This window comes from Heterodontus francisci, chromosome 25 (assembly GCF_036365525.1).
Source record: "Heterodontus francisci isolate sHetFra1 chromosome 25, sHetFra1.hap1, whole genome shotgun sequence".
In the NCBI taxonomy this organism is placed as follows: domain Eukaryota; kingdom Metazoa; phylum Chordata; class Chondrichthyes; order Heterodontiformes; family Heterodontidae; genus Heterodontus; species Heterodontus francisci.
In genome coordinates this window covers 41,283,740-41,302,826 of record NC_090395.1, presented here as the reverse complement: position 1 = coordinate 41,302,826, position 19,087 = coordinate 41,283,740, and the positions used below count along the sequence as shown (strand labels likewise).

The following is a 19,087-nucleotide window of genomic DNA, read 5'->3' as shown; positions in this document are numbered from 1 at the left end:
TAAACCCCAAACTTTGCACTCTTTGCCCTTCAACCCCTTCCCACCATCCCCATAGCCAATGAAAAATGTTTTCCCCACTCCACCCTTCCCCCCTCCCCACCAGGTTCCTGCCTCGGAACTCCATACAGTGTTCCAAAGGCGCACGAGCTGCATTCGGAGTCAGTAAAATCAGCATGGGACATCCGCTGCCTGCAGGTAAGTTTATTTTCATCTCATTTAGGTTCATTTGATTATGCAGATGAAGGTCCCATCGCCAGCTGGCGGGCCACACTGAGGTCCCCCCCCCCCCGGTGCTGGTAATATGCGGCCAGCCCTTCTCGACGTCACGGGTCATGGCGGGCTTCTCCCCACAAAATTGTACCGACCCCCGCACCGCAACCTGCAGTGCGAGGGGCTGGTAAAATTCAGTCTTTGGTGTTTGAACTGAGTGACCCAGACTGCAAGGCACTTGTTTCCAAGCAACTCAACAGGGAAATGACAAGTAGATTTATGGCTGTCACATGACTTATTGTTAGAGTTTCAGTTTCAGTTTTGCAGTGTGAAAAATGTGAGTGAACAGGACAGGCAGGATGCAGTGAGTTGGCTGGGATCTGTGTTTGCAGACCAAAGAAAAGACCTACTCTCTGAAAAAGATGATTTGCCTCTCTTGTAAAAAGAATTTCTACATTTGAATTGGTGGCTGTAGTCTGCCTGGAGAGAAAGAAAAAGACCCCTGGAGAGGAAAAGAGGAGTTGCTTCTGTCCGTGGAGAAAGGCTCCTTTGCTGAGAGGAAGCCCTGCATTTTAAAAGGTAGCAGACTCCTATTGCCTCCGGTCTCTGAAAAATCTCTGCCTCAGGAGTGATGCCTGTTGTCTCATGTTTTGGGAGATCCTGAACAAAGAACAAAGAAAATTACAGCACAGGAACAGGCCCTTTGGCCCTCCAAGCCTGCGCCGATCCAGATCCTCTATCTAAACATGTCGCCTATTTTCTAAGGGTCTGTATCTCTTTGCTTCCTGCCCATTCATGTATCTGTCTAGATACATCTTAAAAGACGCTATCGTGCCCGCGTCTACCACCTCCACTGGCAACGCGTTCCAGGCACCCACCACCCTCTGCGTAAAGAACTTTCCACGCATATCCCCCCTAAACTTTTCCCCTCTCACTTTGAACTCGTGACCCCTAGTAATTGAATCCCCCACTCTGGGGGAAAAAGCTTCTTGCTATCCACCCTGTCTATACCTCTCATGATTTTGTACACCTCAATCAGGTCCCCCCTCAACCTCCGTCTTTCTAATGAAAATAATCCTAATCTGCTCAACCTCTCTTCATAGCTAGCACCCGCCATACCAGGCAACATCCTGGTGAACCTCCTCTGCACCCTCTCCAAAGCATCTACATCCTTTTGGTAATGTGGCGACCAGAACTGCACGCAGTATTCCAAATGTGGCCGAACCAAAGTCTTATACAACTGTAACATGACCTGCCAACCCTTGTACTCAATACCCCGTCCGATGAAGGAAAGCATACCGTATGCCTTCTTGACCACTCTATTGACCTGCGTTGCCACCTTCAGGGAACAATGGACCTGAACACCCAAATCTCTCTGGACATCAATTTTCCCCAGGACTTTTCCATTTACTGTATAATTCACTCTTGAATTGGATCTTCCAAAATGCATCACTTCGCATTTCCCAAGAAAGCTTCTATTGCAAGGTTGCTATTTCAAAACCCAAGTAGACCTATTGCAACACCCTTTGCTGAAAGATCTGTGTGACGCCTGCTGCAAATGAAGTGCCATGAATGCCTACCCATCACAGACTGTTCATCAACCTCGCCTGGAGAGACTTCGGGTGGCAGCCGACTATTCGACTCTGCGACACCTCACTGACCTGGAATTATCTTACCAGAACGTTACAACCCAGTTATTTTATTATTCCTAAGAATAATACAGTGGCGCAGTGGTTAGCACCGCAACCTCACAGCTCCAGTGACCCGGGTTCAATTCTGGGTACTGCCTGTGTGAAGTTTGCAAGTTCTCCCTGTGTCTGCATGGGTTTCCTCCAGGTGCTGCGGTTTCCTCCCACATGCCAAAGACTTGCAGGTTGATAGGTAAATTGGCCATTAGAAATTGCCCCTAGTATAGGTAGGTGGTAGAGAACATATAGGGACAGGTGGGGATGTGGTAGGAATATGGAAGTAGTGTAGGATTAGTATAAATGGGTGGTTGATGGTCGGCACAGATTCGGTGGGCCGAAGGGCCTGTTTCAGTGCTGTATCTCTAAAACTAAAAACAGTTGTAAGGAGAAAAGACTTTTAAAACTGGGTAACCATTTTTTTTGAATGTATGTATGTTTGTGTGTGCATGAGGGTTAGGAAGAATCAGAAATTATAAAATCTTGTCTATATATAGATTTATCTCATTATTGTTTAAGATTCAGTTCATTAACAAATAGTTAATTTTGTTGCTGTTTAAAGAAACCTGGGTTGGTGTGCTTTATTCTGGGGGACAAATAGTGTGTTTAATTTGGCTATTTTCTGGTAGGTGGGAAACTTTACTAATATGCTATGTCCTGTGGAGTAGTGGGACTGAATTAACAGTGCATTACTCCCGCCTTGGTCGTAACACAGTATTCAATATTAGTCCTCCATATTATTATTGTAATGGAGTTGGTGATGGTGGGTACAGCAAGAGTCCCTACTAATAGGCAGAATGAAAGAGGAGTGGCCAAGAACAAAATACCAAAAAGAAACACGGGGCTGGATTTTGTTCTCCCCAGGCATCGGGTTCTGTATTGGGGAGGGGAGGGCCTGAAGTTGGCTCCAGATGAGCCCCGCCATGGACCTCGATGCCATGAGGGTCTGGCCGGAACCTCCCAGCGGCGATGAGTCTCCATGGCGGCCCCCAGTCGCTGGGCGACAGGACCACAATTTAACTGTTCAAAAGAATAAAATTATTAATTTTAAATAGATTTACCTGTGATCTTGAGGGCCTCCTGCACCTTCAGATCGCCATCCAGGGAAACACGGCACCACGCTGATGGAGGGGGAGGAGGTAATTTTGTCAGTGCGGGGGGGGGGGGACGGCGGTGGGGTAATAGGGGTCAAATATACATAATGAGTGTAGGGGATGGTGGGAAGTTTGGTTAGTGTGAAACATTGAACCTTAAACTGTGCATTATGTGGGGCAAGAGCAGATGTAAAAGGTAAAATAAAGTGGAAAAGTTTGAGGCAATCTCTGAAGAGGGTTTTTTGTTACTGTGCTTCGAGTTCGCTGTAGAGTCCTTAATTGTAGGTAGAGCTTGCTTTTTGTTGGGGCCCAGTATTCTTCTTAACATTGTTCACTGTAGGAGACTTTTCTCTCTTGGGGTTCCCGTGTCTTCAGTGGGTTTTTGGAGTTCCGTGAGAAACAGATGGGAGCAGACAGGAGAGGCTGTGGAGAGTCAGCCAGGAGAGGTCTTTTCAATCCAGGATCAAACAGCTTTCTGCCGACTCTCAGTTCAAACTGTACAACTCAGAAAAAACCCCAACTGCCAAGCTGACTAACTTGTTTGACCACATCTGTTTGTGGATTGGATTGGAGCAGGGGATAGCTCCTTTGTTCCAAGCACTGTCTGTTAATATGCAAAAATGTCTTTCCAGCCAAGGGCCTGGTAACCCCTTGTCACAGGCCTTCTCTTCTTCCCAGCAACATTAAATTTGAAATTTAATGCCCATGTGGAGAAATTACTGTGCCTCATTCTTGGCAGGTGGGTGACATATTACTTTGACCAAGCTTTTGGTCACCTGACTTAATATCATCATCTTTGGCTAGGTATCAATTTTTGTCTGACTACACTCCTGCAAAGCACCTTGGAACATTATACTACATTATAGGTGCCACATAAATGAAAAATGTTGTAAAGAAGTCTGGTTTGCTCTAAAACAATGAATTAAGTACTATGCATGTGGCACTGGCTGACCACTGACTGGTGGCTTCTCCCACCAGCTCCTCTCCTACCTGCGCCACACCCCCATTCACAAGCCCTACCCAACTCCCCCACCCCACCACCCCCATGAAGGTAACAATAAAATTATTTTGTTTTAAATTCTATATGGAGAAAAAGAGAAAATGAAAGGTTTTGAAACTTTTTGTGGCACCTGACCTCTTAATCAAGTCTACAATCTGTACTGTAAGAGTATGATTAGAAATAGTACAGTCATTGATGTTACTGGGACATATATTAACAAACATTTTGGTTCGAGTGTGACTATTATATCTGTCAATGAGAAACTAAATTCTGATGTTGAAGCTATATACTGCATTTCTTTTTACGGTGTATCTTTGCAACAATGTATATGTTTCTGGCATCTTCACAACCATATGTTCAATTTCTTGTATGTAATCTCTCTCTTCATCATTGTTTCTGGCGAGCATACTCTGTTAAATATTGATTAGATTGACATTTGTTACTGTTTCAAATAAAATCTGTTGAGAAACATTGGGCTGAATTTTACGTTAGGCGAACGGGAATTCGCTACTGACGTAAAAGTCAGTGGCGAACCTGCTTCCGCCGAGCCCGGGGATCCGTCCCATATTTTACGGGTCCCCAGGCTTTAATTGTCCTGAGGCGGGACTTTCACCCACTTGAGGGAGGAGGTCCCGCCTCAGTGAGCTGCCGGCCAATCAGCGGGCCGGCCGCTCTTAATCCCAGCAACGCCACTGGGAGCGGTGGCCACTGCTGGGACTGCAGCCCAGCCGACGCCATGGAGCCTGGGAAAGAGGTAAGTTGGCCTTGCCTTGCCAGGGGGATCGGTCTTTCCCTAATGAGGCTGGAGTGGTCGTTTGGGGGGAGGGTGGGGCGTCTTGGGACCCGGGGGTGGGTTGGGAGGTGGGAGCGGCTCTCAATTGGGCACCCTGTGCCCGACTGCCATGGCCCCCCCCCCCCACCCTCCGGGGCGCGGAAAGGCCGGCAGCTATCGCTTGGCGGCCTTTCACGTCCCCAGCACGCCTGCTTGCCACGGGTAAAATACCCATGGAGGCGGGCGAGTGCCCATAAGTTGCCTTTAGGTGGCCACTTAAGGACCTTGATTGGCCTCGGGCGGGCGGGCCATTTTCCCCCCCCCCCACCACCCGACCACCGTAAAGTTCACCAGAGGCGGTGGGGGGAGCTGTAGGCCTCCCAGAGCCTCCCGCTCAATTTTTACGCTGCCCCCAAGCCACCATCCGACCCGCTGGGGCGGCATAAAATTCAGCCCATTGAGTACGACACATTTAAGACTTACGCCAGCATTCTGTTGTAGCCCATATACACTGATATTAAATGGAATTGCCATCACAGTAAGTCACCAATCTAGCATACATACCAACCAAACAATATTCAGTCGTGCATCTTGCAGATCCTTTCTCTTTTTCTGGCATTAATGTTATATTCACAGGAGAGTTCTTATATACAGTGGAACACTTTTAGGTGCAGTTGTTTAGAAGGGTACTTATTAATGAACTTGTATTTATTGAAAGACTACAGCGATATTGCCATACAACTGCTGAACACATTCATATATTCCCTCTTCGTTCTTAGCTGGATGGTCAACCCATCCAACAAGATCACAGACAGTAACCTCTATCCTTGAATCCCATCAGTGCTGTAATTGAAGGGAAATGAACTTGGTTATTGAAAGATTCATGTGAATTTGACATTGAAATGAAACTCTGCTTGACAAATTTTACCTTCTTAATCTATGTGGAGATTAAAACTATTTTTTAAAAAAAGCATTCTTTTCACATTCCTAATTCCCACCCCCAACTCACGAATACTTACCAGTTACTTCAATAGTCTGAACTTCAGGTTGTTGTGACCCTAACATCAGAAACGTTCTCTGATCAATTTCCTGATGATGTTCTTCAGATGTTAAAAAAAATTGTAGTTTTAATCCAAGTCCTGCACCTGTTTTTAACCATCTGTTGAGTAATATTCCACACATGCACAGCCAGTGTGTGAGGTTCCTCCATCGCCAGCACATTTCAGAAAATGAACCTGTATTGCTGACACCAAACCTATATCTGTACGGCAAAACAAACTTCCTTATTCAAAGAAGTTAGATTTTTAATACTTTGTATTCTGTGTGTCCTGCTGAACATATTGTGAATAACAGCTGAGTGACTTGTACGACCTTCCTTATTAACACTGAGTGATTTTTCTGAGCATCTCAAGCATTTCTAGTTTGATCTGTTGCGAGGTTCAATGGTTATTTGAAAATTGCACTATTTTTGCAACTGCAGAAAATGCACTGCAAAGTTAATTACGGTTCTAAAATCAGAAACTGATCTTCATAGCAGTTTAAATATTGCCCCTTGTATTATCTTTGGCATTTATTTTATTTTATTTTTCTTACAATGTAGCCCATATGTAATTGGAACTACCAACCAGCCTGTCAAAACAACACCAAACCATGGCCTTCATCTCAGTTTTAGGTAAGTACAGATCCATGTTAGAAATTAGTATATATGTTATCATGCCTTCGATTGATGTGAGGTTAATTTAATTTTCTTGTAAGGGAGTGACTTCTCATGTTCAGTGAAATAAACAGAATAAGTTTAAACTAATTTCGGCCAAACCATGCACTAATGCTATAGAAATGGACGTCTGACATAAAAATAAACCATGCCGGCTTACCAATATCTGAAAGAGAAATGGCATGCTAGTATTTTGGTCGCAGATTGTCGTTTATGCTACAGTGATGAATTTGTTTTAATTACAATTATAGCTTTACATGCCCATTCCCGGATCTTTATTCCTATTGAGAATTTTCTTGCATCCTACAATGTAATTTGATTTTTATGCACAGCTGTCTTTATCTGGAGCCTAAGGCTCAAAATGTCTAGGGCTGGGGAGGCAGGAGTTTAGCGTGGTACCCAAATATACTGGAATTCACCCCAGCCCCAGCCTCCAGTAGCACTGGCCTTTCAAATTCCACCATACCAAAGTTGTCCTGGATCTTCTGCCCACACTCTATACTCCAAGGGCTTCTATCCGGGCTGTCCTAAGAATATGGCCCATAACACCCTCTATGAACCTCAGCAGAACACATGCTTGAAGAAACCTCAAACTTTTACCAGGGAAAGATACTTCATCCCGACGAGGATTGATTACAGTCCCAGAGATGCCCACTTGATCCATTAGGAGAAGGTGCTAAAAAGAGGATAGTTTTCTTCAGGACATCACCATGGTATTGGAGCAACGGGATGCTGCTGCAACATTCACGGCTAGTGGTCTGGGTAGGCGCCACTGATGCACCCATCCTGGCCATGTAAGTGATTTGGGCAGGGTTTCTGTCTTGGACCAGGTGGGAGTTCTGTTCAGTTGCATTTGTACCTGCAAATCCCCTAGAGATTTCAGGACTGTAATGCTTTAATTTGTACTCCACCACCCATTAAGTTGTGAATGTTTTAATTTGTAGCAACAGGCAATGTTTTGAGTATTTTATTCAAATGTAAATGCAATTCTTTAAGGAAAATTAAAGGAAAGGCTAATTGGACAATTAACAAATTGAACTCCACACAGAAGAAGTATATTTGTCATTGTATTTATAATATAATAAGACAGTTAGGCTAGATTGAATTGATTGCATCCTTTTTCAGCTGAACAGCAGTAACTGCAGAAAATCAGTTGATGAACTGCAGTTGCAGTGTGGGAGAGTATTACACTTTCCTTCTTAAATTGAATAGTTGTGGTAGTTTCCTCCTGTGATAGTAACAAGATCAAATTGTTGGTTTCTGCAGTTGTTTTTATCTGCCGGTAGAAAATATGGAATAATAATGCCTAATATTGGTCTCTAGGCTGGTGCCATTTTCTAACAATGCAGAGCCTGCTAACGGATTTCTAAGTCGCTATTTACAACGAAAGCTGATTGAATCGGAGAATGATGCAAATGCAAACAATAATGAAATCCTCAATATTCTTAACTGGGTGCCCAAGTTATGGTATCATCTCCACACATTTCTGGAAATGTACAGTACATCTGACTTCCTTATTGGTAGGTGCTGTTTCTTGGATGTCAGTAGTGATCGTTTGATAACCATCAATAGTTGACTCTTTAATTATCAATTAGTTTAAATCTTGATATTATAGATTCATAGGAATTCGTCAGAGTTCTTCTCATCAGGATCTACCTTTGAATACTTCCGTTTGTGGTGAAATTCAACTGGGATCACTGAAAACATTTGCAGTAATGAACAGCAGTAATATTTCCTCTCGGTGTGCAAATAAAATTTGTTTGGGAAACAGTACCAGAACAGCTGACTGGTGCAAATTGGAGTGAGCTTTGCTTGCCTCAGCCATCAGTTTTATGATTTGAATTCATAATGTTGGTTTTAGGAGTATCCTGGTTGGGCACAGTTGAATGTCTAAGCCAACAATGGGGTCGGGGATGGGGAAAACATCAGAACAGAAATAGGCCATTCAGCCCCTCAAGCCTGTTCCACCATTCAATCAGAGTTGACCTGTACCTCAATTCAGTTTATCTGCCTTTTCTCCGTATCCCTTGAAACCCTTATCTAATAAAAATCTATTAACCTCAGTCATGAAAATTTCAGTTGACCTAGCATCCGCAGCCCTTTGGAGGAGAGAGTTCCAGATTTCCTCTACCATTTATGTGAAAAACTTGTTCCTGATTTTTGTTTTATTATTCTTTGGGAAGTGGGAATTGGTGGCAAGGCTGGCATCTATTGCCCTTCCCTGAGAAGGTGGAACCACTGCAGTCCATGTGGTGAAGGTATTTTCCCATTGCTGTTAGCTAAGGAGTTCCAGGATTTCAACTCAGTGACAATGAAGGAACACAAATATATGTCCAAGTCAGGTTTTTGTGCGACTTGAAGGGGAACTTAGAGGTGGTAGTGTTCTCATGCACCTGCTGCCCTTGTCCTTCTTGATTGTGGAGGTTACAGGTTACTCTTAAAAAGCCTATCACTAATTTTAAGAATATGCCTCCATGTTATGGATTCGCATACCAGTTACTTTCCCATCAAGAAGAGTTGGGAAACTAATTATTTTTCTGCCTAAGGGAAATATTTCAAACTTGTAGTTATATAGGTAGGAATTTAGAGAACTGGGAAACAACTAGATCTTCATAGATGCTATCGTTCTTTCTCCAATTATTTTCTATAATTACATTAGATCGCTGATAACATCAGTGCTTTACTAGATTCAAGTCCACTCTAGTTAAATCTGGCACAAGACTGTGCATTGGAAATGCTGTCACTCTTATCTGAAACACTCCCAGTGCTGGTCTTGGTTGAACACTGTTAGTTCCTTCCAACTGCTGCCGCTGAATGTTGAGTGAAAATACCAAGACTGACACTGTAGCCAGATAAAAATCCTCAATTGTCAGGATTTATTGGAATGAGGTATGACTATGACTTTCTTGATACTTTGTTTTCTATTCCACAATCTCAGCTGTTATTAGTGGCACAGTGAAAATAGAGCTGAAAAGTCTTGCAGCCAATCAATGTACTTCATCAAATATTTGAATTTATTCAGTTTGCTTCATCTTATTGAATTTCAAAATATTAAAATTCTGAGACGTGTCATAACTGCTATGGAACATTGATGTTACTTTTTATTCATTCTCTGGCAGGTCCTTGTTTTTTCCTGTCTTCTCCGGTCAATGTGGCTGAGTTCAGAGAATGGTTTATCGACCTGTGGAATTATTCCATTCTCCCATATCTTCAGGAAGGAGTTAATGATGGTATCAAGGTGATTATATGTATAGATTAAATAAATATTTATAGGAATGGTACTGATGATCTTCTTTTAAACCAAGAAAGTCAACTTTACATTCTTGAAAAAGACTTAAATGTGTGAAACTGTAGAGTGTAGCTTAGCCTTTACAGCCTTTCCATCTCCTTTCCCAATGGATTTGGAGGTGCACAATTCAAAAATTAAATACAGGATTGGAGGCTGTTGTCTCCTTCAAAGGCTTGCTATAGAAGTTTTACTGCTCAAGTTTGGTGAGACTCATTGATGGAGACGGAGGAGCCTTGCCTCCTGTATATGATGATGGCAGGGATAGAAAATAGACATAGTCAACGGGACATTCCTTGGCGGGTGGATGTCACTTATGGGCAACCTCATTAATAAACTAAGTCAGACATAATCTGCAGAAAAATAAATGATCCTGTTAGCTAAGTACAGAGAATCATTTTGGAAAGTCACATGGGGGTGGTCTCAGTAAGACCACACAAACAGACATTTCCAAATTAGCAGCAGAAAAAGCAAAAGTGTACTATTTTCTGTTTGTTGGTGAAATTGAAATGACTAGTCTACAAGGCTATCACCTTGAAATTAACTGTATAACACTTGATAGAAATCAAAGTCATGTACTTGTTAAGCTGTTTCTATGGTGTGCTGGTCTGATTATTTCTGCTGTTACTTTTTAAAATGGTTCGACCAACAATTTTGGTCTGGATTTTAAAGGGTCCCCAACACCGGGCATGGTGGTGGGGCGGGTGAAGATTGCCACCAACCCCAACGCTGGCAGGGCCCACCCAGCCTGAGCTCAACAGAGATGGAGCGGCCGCATGGCGGCTCCCCCCTCCACCACCCCACCGCTGCTTGGTGATGGGACCACATTTTCCACATGTAAATAAAGTAACCTACCTGAATTAATGAAGACCCCATCACCTCCTTATTTGTCACACCAATCTTCGTTCAGGGAAATGAGGCACAACTCCTGTGGGGAGAGAGGAGGAGGTACTTTTCTCAGTGTGGGAGGGAGGAGTGGGGTCAAACTCTTCGGATTGTTTTGTGGGGTGATGGAAAGGGGTAAAGGTCAAAGGTTCTGAACTTTCATGGGGGGAGAGGCCATATATTCACGGTAGGTATTCCGGGGTTGGAAAGGGCAGGAATGATGTGTAATGCCATTCGGTGGGGGTGGGGGGTTGCTGTGGGAGAGGATATGGAAAGATTTTTTCATTCATTTGTATTAACTGTAAAATGACTGTCACTTAAAAAATTTTAAGTGGTCATTTATGGCTGTAAGCCCTTTAAAAATAGCTCCTGTGCATTGGCGCCCGCCGCCATTGCGTTTGGAATTGTGGCGGCTCTGCGCTTTGTGCCCCGTGCATGCGGGCTGCCATGTTTTTTACCCGCTACCTATTTCAGTGACAGGCTTTCAAATGCAGCCCTTTGTTTCCATTTCTAAATCACATCAGTATCCTTCCATTTGGAAAATTGCATGACATTGACCATGGATTTATTTACAGGTATTGTCACTGGCCTTCCATGCTGACTGGCAGGACTTCTGTTATGTGGGTGGAGACAGGCTGCTCTGATAGTTTGTTTCCTCAATACTGCCTAGATGAATATTTTGTTACTGAGAAACGTTCAATCTAGCATCCTGGCATCTAGTGACCTGTCTGAAAACTAGTAAAATTAATTTGTGGAGGAGCAATTTTCAAATGTCAGTTAAGGCTACAATTGTAACCTGGGCCAATTCAGTGTGAACCCAACTTCCAGTTGCAGGAGCTGCCAGCCCTTGTGTTTGTTCAATCATGAAGGCCCTATATTTAAAATCTATATTATACCCTCACAGCTGTTATAATATATTCATAGCAAAGATTACTTTTTGATTCATAATTTAGAAGTTCAGAATTCTCAGGGAGGAAATTCTAGAGCATGAGGCCTAGGCAGCTGAAAGTATCGGGGCAAATGAAGTGGCAAAGGGAGCCTGCTGTCAAATGTCATAAAAAACCAACTGGTTCACTAATGTTCTTTAGAGTAGGAAGTTTGCAGCCCTTATTTAGTCTGCCCTGTAGTAATTCACACCTTTTCAGGACAACAAGGGATGGACAATAAATGCCAGCCTTGCAAGTCAGCCTAAATCTCAAGAAAAAAAGAGTGGAATCAAATAATGGCAGTCCCTCTGAGCTGAACAACAGAGGAAGAGCCAGATGATGCGATCCACAGTGTCAAAGGCTGCAGAGAGGACAAGGAGGGATGGTGCACGACAGTCGCAAATAATGTTGTTTGCGACTTTAGTTACGGCTCTTTTGCTACTTTTCTGTAAGTTTATATCATTTTATTTCAGATGCCAGAGGTTCAGCTGCAAGTACTTTAAATCTGTAAATGTGATAAAATGAATTATCACATGTAAATTTTTCTGCATCTCCTTCCATTTCTCATATGTTGCATAAATGATCCTGTCGTCAGTATTGCTACATAGCTGGATGAAGGGAGAGAAGTCATTTAAATGAGAGAGGAGGTTTCATAATCATCAATCACTGTAAAAAAAAAACAATCAATAATATGTATTGAAAATCTTATTCCTAAATTTGTATTACAAGGGAGACAATGCTGAATTATATCATATACATAATGGATTAATTCTTCGAGGAGGTGGTTTTGATATAGTGAAATCTTCAGAATAATCTGAAATAGTAGAGAATAGATTTGTGGAACCACCTGGAAAGATGCGGACCACAGCTTGATAATGTATTGGTACCTTGTAAATCTGTAGAAGATAGATTCCTAACCCAGAGCGGATGGACAGATATGTGGGGCTTGATGCTTAGGCCCCGCCAGGGTCAGGATCGGAGGCAGGCGGGCACGGAAAATAGCTCCAATGGCCAAAGTGCCAGTTCCCCAGCTCCATCCTGCCCTTAGGCCATTTTCACAAAGGCGGGATGGGAGAGCGGCAGTTGCCCACATGTTGCGGGTAGCCAATAGGGATCATTAAGGGTCTATTAAGGGCAATTAAAGGAGGCCAACTGAGGCCAATTAAACTGCCTGGAGATGACTTCCTGGCGGCTGACTGGGAATCCAGGGCACCAGACAGGCTTAGAAACCCTCCCAGCCCACCTGGGCACTGCATCAACTGCAGGCACCCTGCAGAGGGGCTCCGCCACACACCTCCCACCTCACCCCCCACAGTGGTGGCCTGGCTGAAAAGGCCATTTTTTTGTTTAACATTAAAAAAAAAAATTGGAGAGGGCGCCTCCATTTTGAAGCACCTGCTCTCTCTCACTTAACCTCCCATCACAGCCTGCTTCCGCTTTCAAGCTGGAAGGCGTCTGATTGGCTCTCCAGCTTCGAGAGCCCACCTGTCATCCTTAATCGGACATCGAGCCTGCCTCTGGCCACTAATTGGCCACCCTGGGGAAAATGACAATGAGTGACTGTTTACTACACAGTGTGGGCTTCTGACCCACATTTCAGCCTGACGGCCGGGTTCAGAAACTTGCAGGGAAAATTCTGCCTGTGGACATGATTTCCATTGTGACTCAATTTACAAAGAAATGTAAATCTGCTTCAAGTTCATTTTTTCGAGAAAAAAAAATGTTCATCCTTTCCACTTCTCTTTTGACGATGGTGTTGTCTGCTACTGCTGCGCAGTTTTATGGGCGCTGCCACATCGGAGTACTTTGGTAAAGTGACTATTGTTTATGTGTGATTGTGGACAAAGAGTTTTGATAGGTTATTCAACTGTGGACATCATCACAGTAGTCGAGTCATGAGCACTTATGACCACATGAGAATGAACCATTGATTATGAGCAAAACCCTGGCTGAGTTTCCCCTTCTGAGCCTGATTTTATTAAGGTGAATTGTCACACCAATACTGTAACTCAGACTGAGCACATCAACTTAGCACAGACTGGGAATTGAACCTGATACCTTCTAATCTGGCAGCAGGGCAGGTAGTAATTCTCAACCTAAATACTGTTGGATTAATGTTTTCTTCTACCAGTGATGCTAGTCACCATCTTAGTGCAGCATTAGAAGCTGTATTACAGTGAATGGATTTTTATCTCCTCCTTTGACTAGCTATGGTACAATTTCATAGCGCTGGCTATTTTTGCTGTGTAAATCTGTACAGGAAATGTGGGCAGAATGCTATGGGGGATAAGGGGTCCACAGCTCCCTATCCTCAATTACACTCATTCACCTGTATTTCCCCATAGGTGAGCTTGACTAATGATCTGAAGTGATACTCCTGGATGCTTTCCACCCTAACCCCAGCCCAGGGATACTGAAGTCAATTGTGGGCCTCGGCCACTACCTAGGCTGAGATTTGCTGCATTGATACAACTCAGGCAACATATCTCAGACTCTCCTGTTCTGTATGTTCCACAATGCGCACTGCCTTTGATTACTAAGGTATTGGGCAGCAGTGTGTACAAAAAGAAACCAACATTCTGAACTGTCACTTTTTGTGGAAAAACAAGGCTATTTTAAAATGTTATGTAATAATGATGAAGTTATTTAGTTACTATATTCAGCCCCCCACTGTCAACAAAGATGGAAAACCAAATCTCATCAAAATCCACTTTGATTTCATAGAATATTCATATTTTATGTTGAAATTGAATCCTTCAGTTTTGGATGCTGTGGGCTGACTTTTTTGTCTCACGTGGATGTTCAAGCCTGTTTTCTATCAGCATTTCATTTTTACGCAATTAAGCTATTGTCCATGTTATAAACTGGCTAACATTTCTTGCATTGTCAATTTGTTCTCAATTGTGTCCAATCAACATACAAATAACAACCCAAACTCTCTAGTTTCTCATGAGATACCTTCTTTGTTGGGATCCATAAGTAATGCCATCTGAGGACATCATACTTCCTAAATATCCGTCTGATTCTTGTTGTTTCATACAGATTATTCACAGGATTGATTTAGGGAAAGAAAGCAAAAGCTGTCAGAGATATAAACTTACCACTGCGTTGGAACATGTGAGATGACCAAATTAGACCACTAGGGTATTTAGGTAGTATTAGGCAATTAAGCTAGGAAAGGGTTAATAGGACCCTGACAGCGAGCTGGATACCGGACACACACAGGCAGGGGCAGAAAAGTGCTGGATCTACTAGGCCATGAAGGTTAGGCCCCTGGGCCTACACAAAGAAGGGTCGGTATCTCCCAAGAGACAGGATAATAGAGACTAGTAAAAGACAAAAACAAATGGTGCAAAGGGTTGTAGAACTGGAACCGAAACAATTTAAGACCCTATGCATGTGGTATCCTTACGATTGAATGATGGGATTTTGGTTGTAAGTCAGTGATTGGTTAGTGGGTTTGATAATTTCTGATCCAGGGTAAATGTATAAAAATAGGTGATTATCTGCTTAGGTGTGTGACTTAACAGTCAGCTTCCCTCTGTGTACTCCTATGCAAGATATGTAGATTCCGTACTCTGAAGAAATAAAGGGCAGAATTTCACTACCACAGGCTTTGGAACCCTGATGGGACCAAATGGGGGTCCCAAGTCCATACTTTCCAGGAGCCAGACCAGCACAATGATATGCCTGGAGGCAGCCTCCTAATTGACCACTTCTGAGTTTGCTGTCCTATTAAGGATGGTGGGCGGGATGTAGATGCTGCCGAACCAGTTAGAGGGCTGGCTGCTGTGAAGCCTTGGCTCCACTGGGAAAGGTGGGTGCTGCTGAGCAGCTTGGAGAATGTGAGCACAGCTAAAATGGAGGTGCCCTCGGAGGGGTCAATATGATTTTAAAATGTTGGATGGCCGGGGGGCTGACGGACCCATGGAACAGACGGGAAAGCCCTCCTTGGGGAATGCTTAGGCTGCAAGGTTGGGGGAGGGTTTGGAAGGGGGAGGGAGGGAGGGTGCCTTTCCTTCATGTGACCCCTTCAATGGGCCATGGAGCCTCCAGCTCCAATAGGCCCCTGGACTGCCGCTGGGAGGCCACCTTCATGAGGCTGGTGGCCTCTGCACGTTTTGGGAGTGCTGTTCTGCTGCCAGCAAAATGCCAGTGGGTCCTCCAATTGCCCTGAACAGGGAACTTAAATATTTAAATTGGCTGGCCGCCTCCAGTCAGCAGGCAGCTAATCTGCATCCAGTCCTGCCGCTAGGAAACTTCTTTGGCAACGGGAATGCATCGGCAAACCATCCCGACCCCGCTTCCCGTTATTTTCCCAGTCACCAACCACTCCGCCCACCCCCCCCCCCAACCCCGCACAACGGACCCCGACGTCCCAGCCCATCACTCCGGGGCCGGGAAAATCCTGTTCAAAGACTTCCACTTGAAAAGTATTCTATATGTGACTACTTCAACATGTTTGCCCCAGCATCCAAGGAGGTTATCTAGAGATATAATTCTGAAAACACTTTGATATTATGTTGAACCACTGTCCTTATATCTACAGCATACAATGTACCTTTAAGATCTTAGTACCAGGATGCAGTCATTTGACTACCTGCCAGTCTCATTCTAACTGTAACACCAAGAGGCAAGTCATGTAAATAGATAGCTCTGCACTGTATATACTTGTTAGCTGTAAATAAACTTGTTTGAGATCTTCAATCAACTGAACTCCAAGCAATCTCATTTATGTTATATCAGACAACATAAAGTGCTTCTCAATACAGGTGAGGCCCCACAAACTTATCTTTTGTCTGGGGTTGACATCCCTCTTGCTCCTCTCCCTGACTGCAGTCCCAGCAGTGGCCACCGGTCCTGATGGCGCTGCTGGGACTGAGAGCTGCCAGCCCACTGATTGGCCGTCAGTTCTTGGAAGCGGGACTTCCTGCCTCAGAGACACCCCACCCCCCTGAGGCCAATTAAGGGCCTGGGCCATGTAAAATCACAGCATGGCTCCCAGGCTCGGCGAAGGTGGGCTCGCCCCTGACTTTTTGGCTGGTGGGTGGGGCCGTCCGCCCAAAATAAAATTCTGGCCAGAATCTTTTAAAGTTTACAATTGGCCAAAGCTTGAGGGAAGGAGAACATATATATTCAACAGGAAACACTCAAATTAACCTTCAATAAAAAGACAAAATACCTAAATATCATCTGTGCATTCAAATTGAAATCTAAAATTAGTTTTGGAAATTCATTTTAGGTGTTACTCTAACAGGACATGTTTTTGCATTAAATAAATAAATATATGAGCTGGATGGCCACTTTTATTACTATCTATAATCTTTCCTATTTTATTTTAGACATATGGAAGAAAAGCTGTGTGGGAAGACCCTGCTAAATGGGTACAGGATACTCTACCTTGGTCAACTGCTTCACAAGACCGCTCCAAGATCTTCCATTTGCCTCCTCCAAGCACGGGATCACAAGTTACAGGTCCTCCCGCAGACAAGAGAAAGATCAAAGAGACGGCACCAACTTCACTTGAATCAGACCCACTTGTAAGTATAGCAGCAATGCCTTACTATTTAGTGGTGGAGAAATTCCAAGCTTCATTAACTTTATGTCTGCTTTTTTGGTAAATTAACAAAAATCAGAATTGGTTGCATGGAGGGTGAGGTGGGTGAATGTTGAATGGGACATTGGGAAATCTGCTTTTCTTTGTATAGTGCCATGAAATCTTAAAGATCCACCTGGACTCACCAAAGCCAATAGATTTGGGCCTCAGTTTAACATCTTATTTGAAAGGCAGCATCTTCAACAGTGCATCACTCTCCAAAGACTATGCTGAAGTATCAGCCTTGACTGTGTGCTGAAGCCAACTCAGAGGGAAGAATGCAACCAACTGAACCAGACAGGCAATTTAGAGGGTATTTTAGACTAGACACCTAGTAAGCAGTTAAAATGGCCGAGGTTATTTATCTGCTGGAAAGCTGTATGGATCTTTTTTTCTCATTCATGGGATCTGGGCATCACTGGCTATGCCAGCATTTATTGCCCATCCCTAATTGACCTTGAGAAGGTGGTGGTGAGCTGCCTTCTTGAACCGCTGCAGTCCATGTGGGGTAGGTACACCCACAGTGCTGTTAGGAAGGGAATTCCAGGATTTTGACCCAGCAACTGTGAAGGAACGGCGATATCGTTCCAATTCAGGATGGTGTGTGACTTGGATGGGAACTTGCAGGTGGTGATGTTCCCATGCATCTGCTGCCCTTGTCCTTCGAGGTGGTAGAGGTCGCGGGTTTGGAAGGTGCTGTCTAAGGAGCCTTGGTGCGTTGCTGCATTGCATCTTGTAGATGGTACACACTGCTGCCACTGTGCGTCGGTGGTGGAGGGAGTGAATGTTTGTGGATGGTGTGCCAATCAAGCGGGCTGCTTTGTTCTGGATGGTGTCGAGCTTCTCGAGTGTTGTTGGAGCTGCACCCATCCAGGTAAGTGGAGAGTATTCCATCACACTCCTGATTTGTGCCTTGTAGATGGTGGACAGGCTTTGGGGAGTCAGGAGGTGAGTTACTCGCCGCAGGATTCCTAGCCTCTGACCTGCTCCTGTAGCCATGGTATTTATATGGCTACTCCAGTTCAGTTTCTGGTCAATGGTAGCCCCTAGGATGTTGATAGTGGGGGATTCAGCGATGGTAATGTCATTGAATCTCAGGGGGAGATGGTTAGATTCTCTCTTGTTGGAGATGGTCATTGCCTGGCACTTGTGTGGCGCAAATGTTACTTGCCACTTATCAGCCCAAGCCTGGATATTGTGGTCTTGCTGCATTTTTACACAGACTGCTTCAGTATTTGAGGAGTCGCGAATGGTGCTGAACATTGTGCTTTCCCACCAGATGCAGGTCAGCATGAAGAGGATCAAGAAGCTGAAGAGACCCTCCAGTTGAGTCCTTAGTGGGGCTAGTGGGCTCAGGGGTATTCTTTTAGGCCCCACAAGTAAAATTTAGACTTCCCAAACCTCGGATTCTTCAGCCCACCCCTACCACAAGACCCCCCCCCCCCCCCCCCCGAACCTTCCTCCCCACATACACCTGCATGCTGAAAGGCAGCCAAGGGCTACCTGAGTTTCAGCGACAAGCAGCCATTTCCTGCCCACTTAGTGCCTGTTCCAGGTGGGAAATAGTCCTGCATCATCTTAATTAGGGCCAATAGTTAAAATTGGTGTGACCTCGTACTGCTGCAGGTGGGTAGGGAGCTAACTGAAACCAATGATTTCCCACCAGAAACCTGCTCATAGTTAAAATTCCCCCCACCGCCCCACCCAAACCATGTGTCAAAATAATAAAATCCACTCAGACCGTAACTTCACTTTGTTTACACTACTTTCAGACAAGGTAATATGCAGAGTCTTTGGTACATTAAATGTATTCCTAATATCCAAGTGTTAGATTAAATATTTAAAATAAATTATTTGGGAACATTCAGTCTCTTTAATTGTGCATATGTGTGTGTATTAGTTTTGCTATGATGATCTCT

General features: G+C 44.1%; 1 protein-coding gene across 10 annotated transcripts in view; it reads left to right on the top strand.

The window, feature by feature from the left end:
* Positions 1-19,087, top strand: part of LOC137383841 (neuron navigator 1-like) — a 719,754-nt gene that overhangs the window by 682,179 nt on the left and 18,488 nt on the right. For 9 of the 10 annotated variants that reach the window (XM_068057140.1, XM_068057137.1, XM_068057136.1 and 6 more), the window contains 4 exons: positions 6,362-6,433; positions 7,799-7,995; positions 9,595-9,713; positions 16,915-17,112. In XM_068057140.1, coding sequence (XP_067913241.1) covers positions 6,362-6,433; positions 7,799-7,995; positions 9,595-9,713; positions 16,915-17,112 — 586 coding nt within the window. Of the gene's footprint in view, positions 1-6,361; positions 6,434-7,798; positions 7,996-9,594; positions 9,714-16,914; positions 17,113-18,447; positions 18,507-19,087 lie in introns of those variants that run through there. The other variant, XM_068057139.1, reaches the window with a different exon arrangement.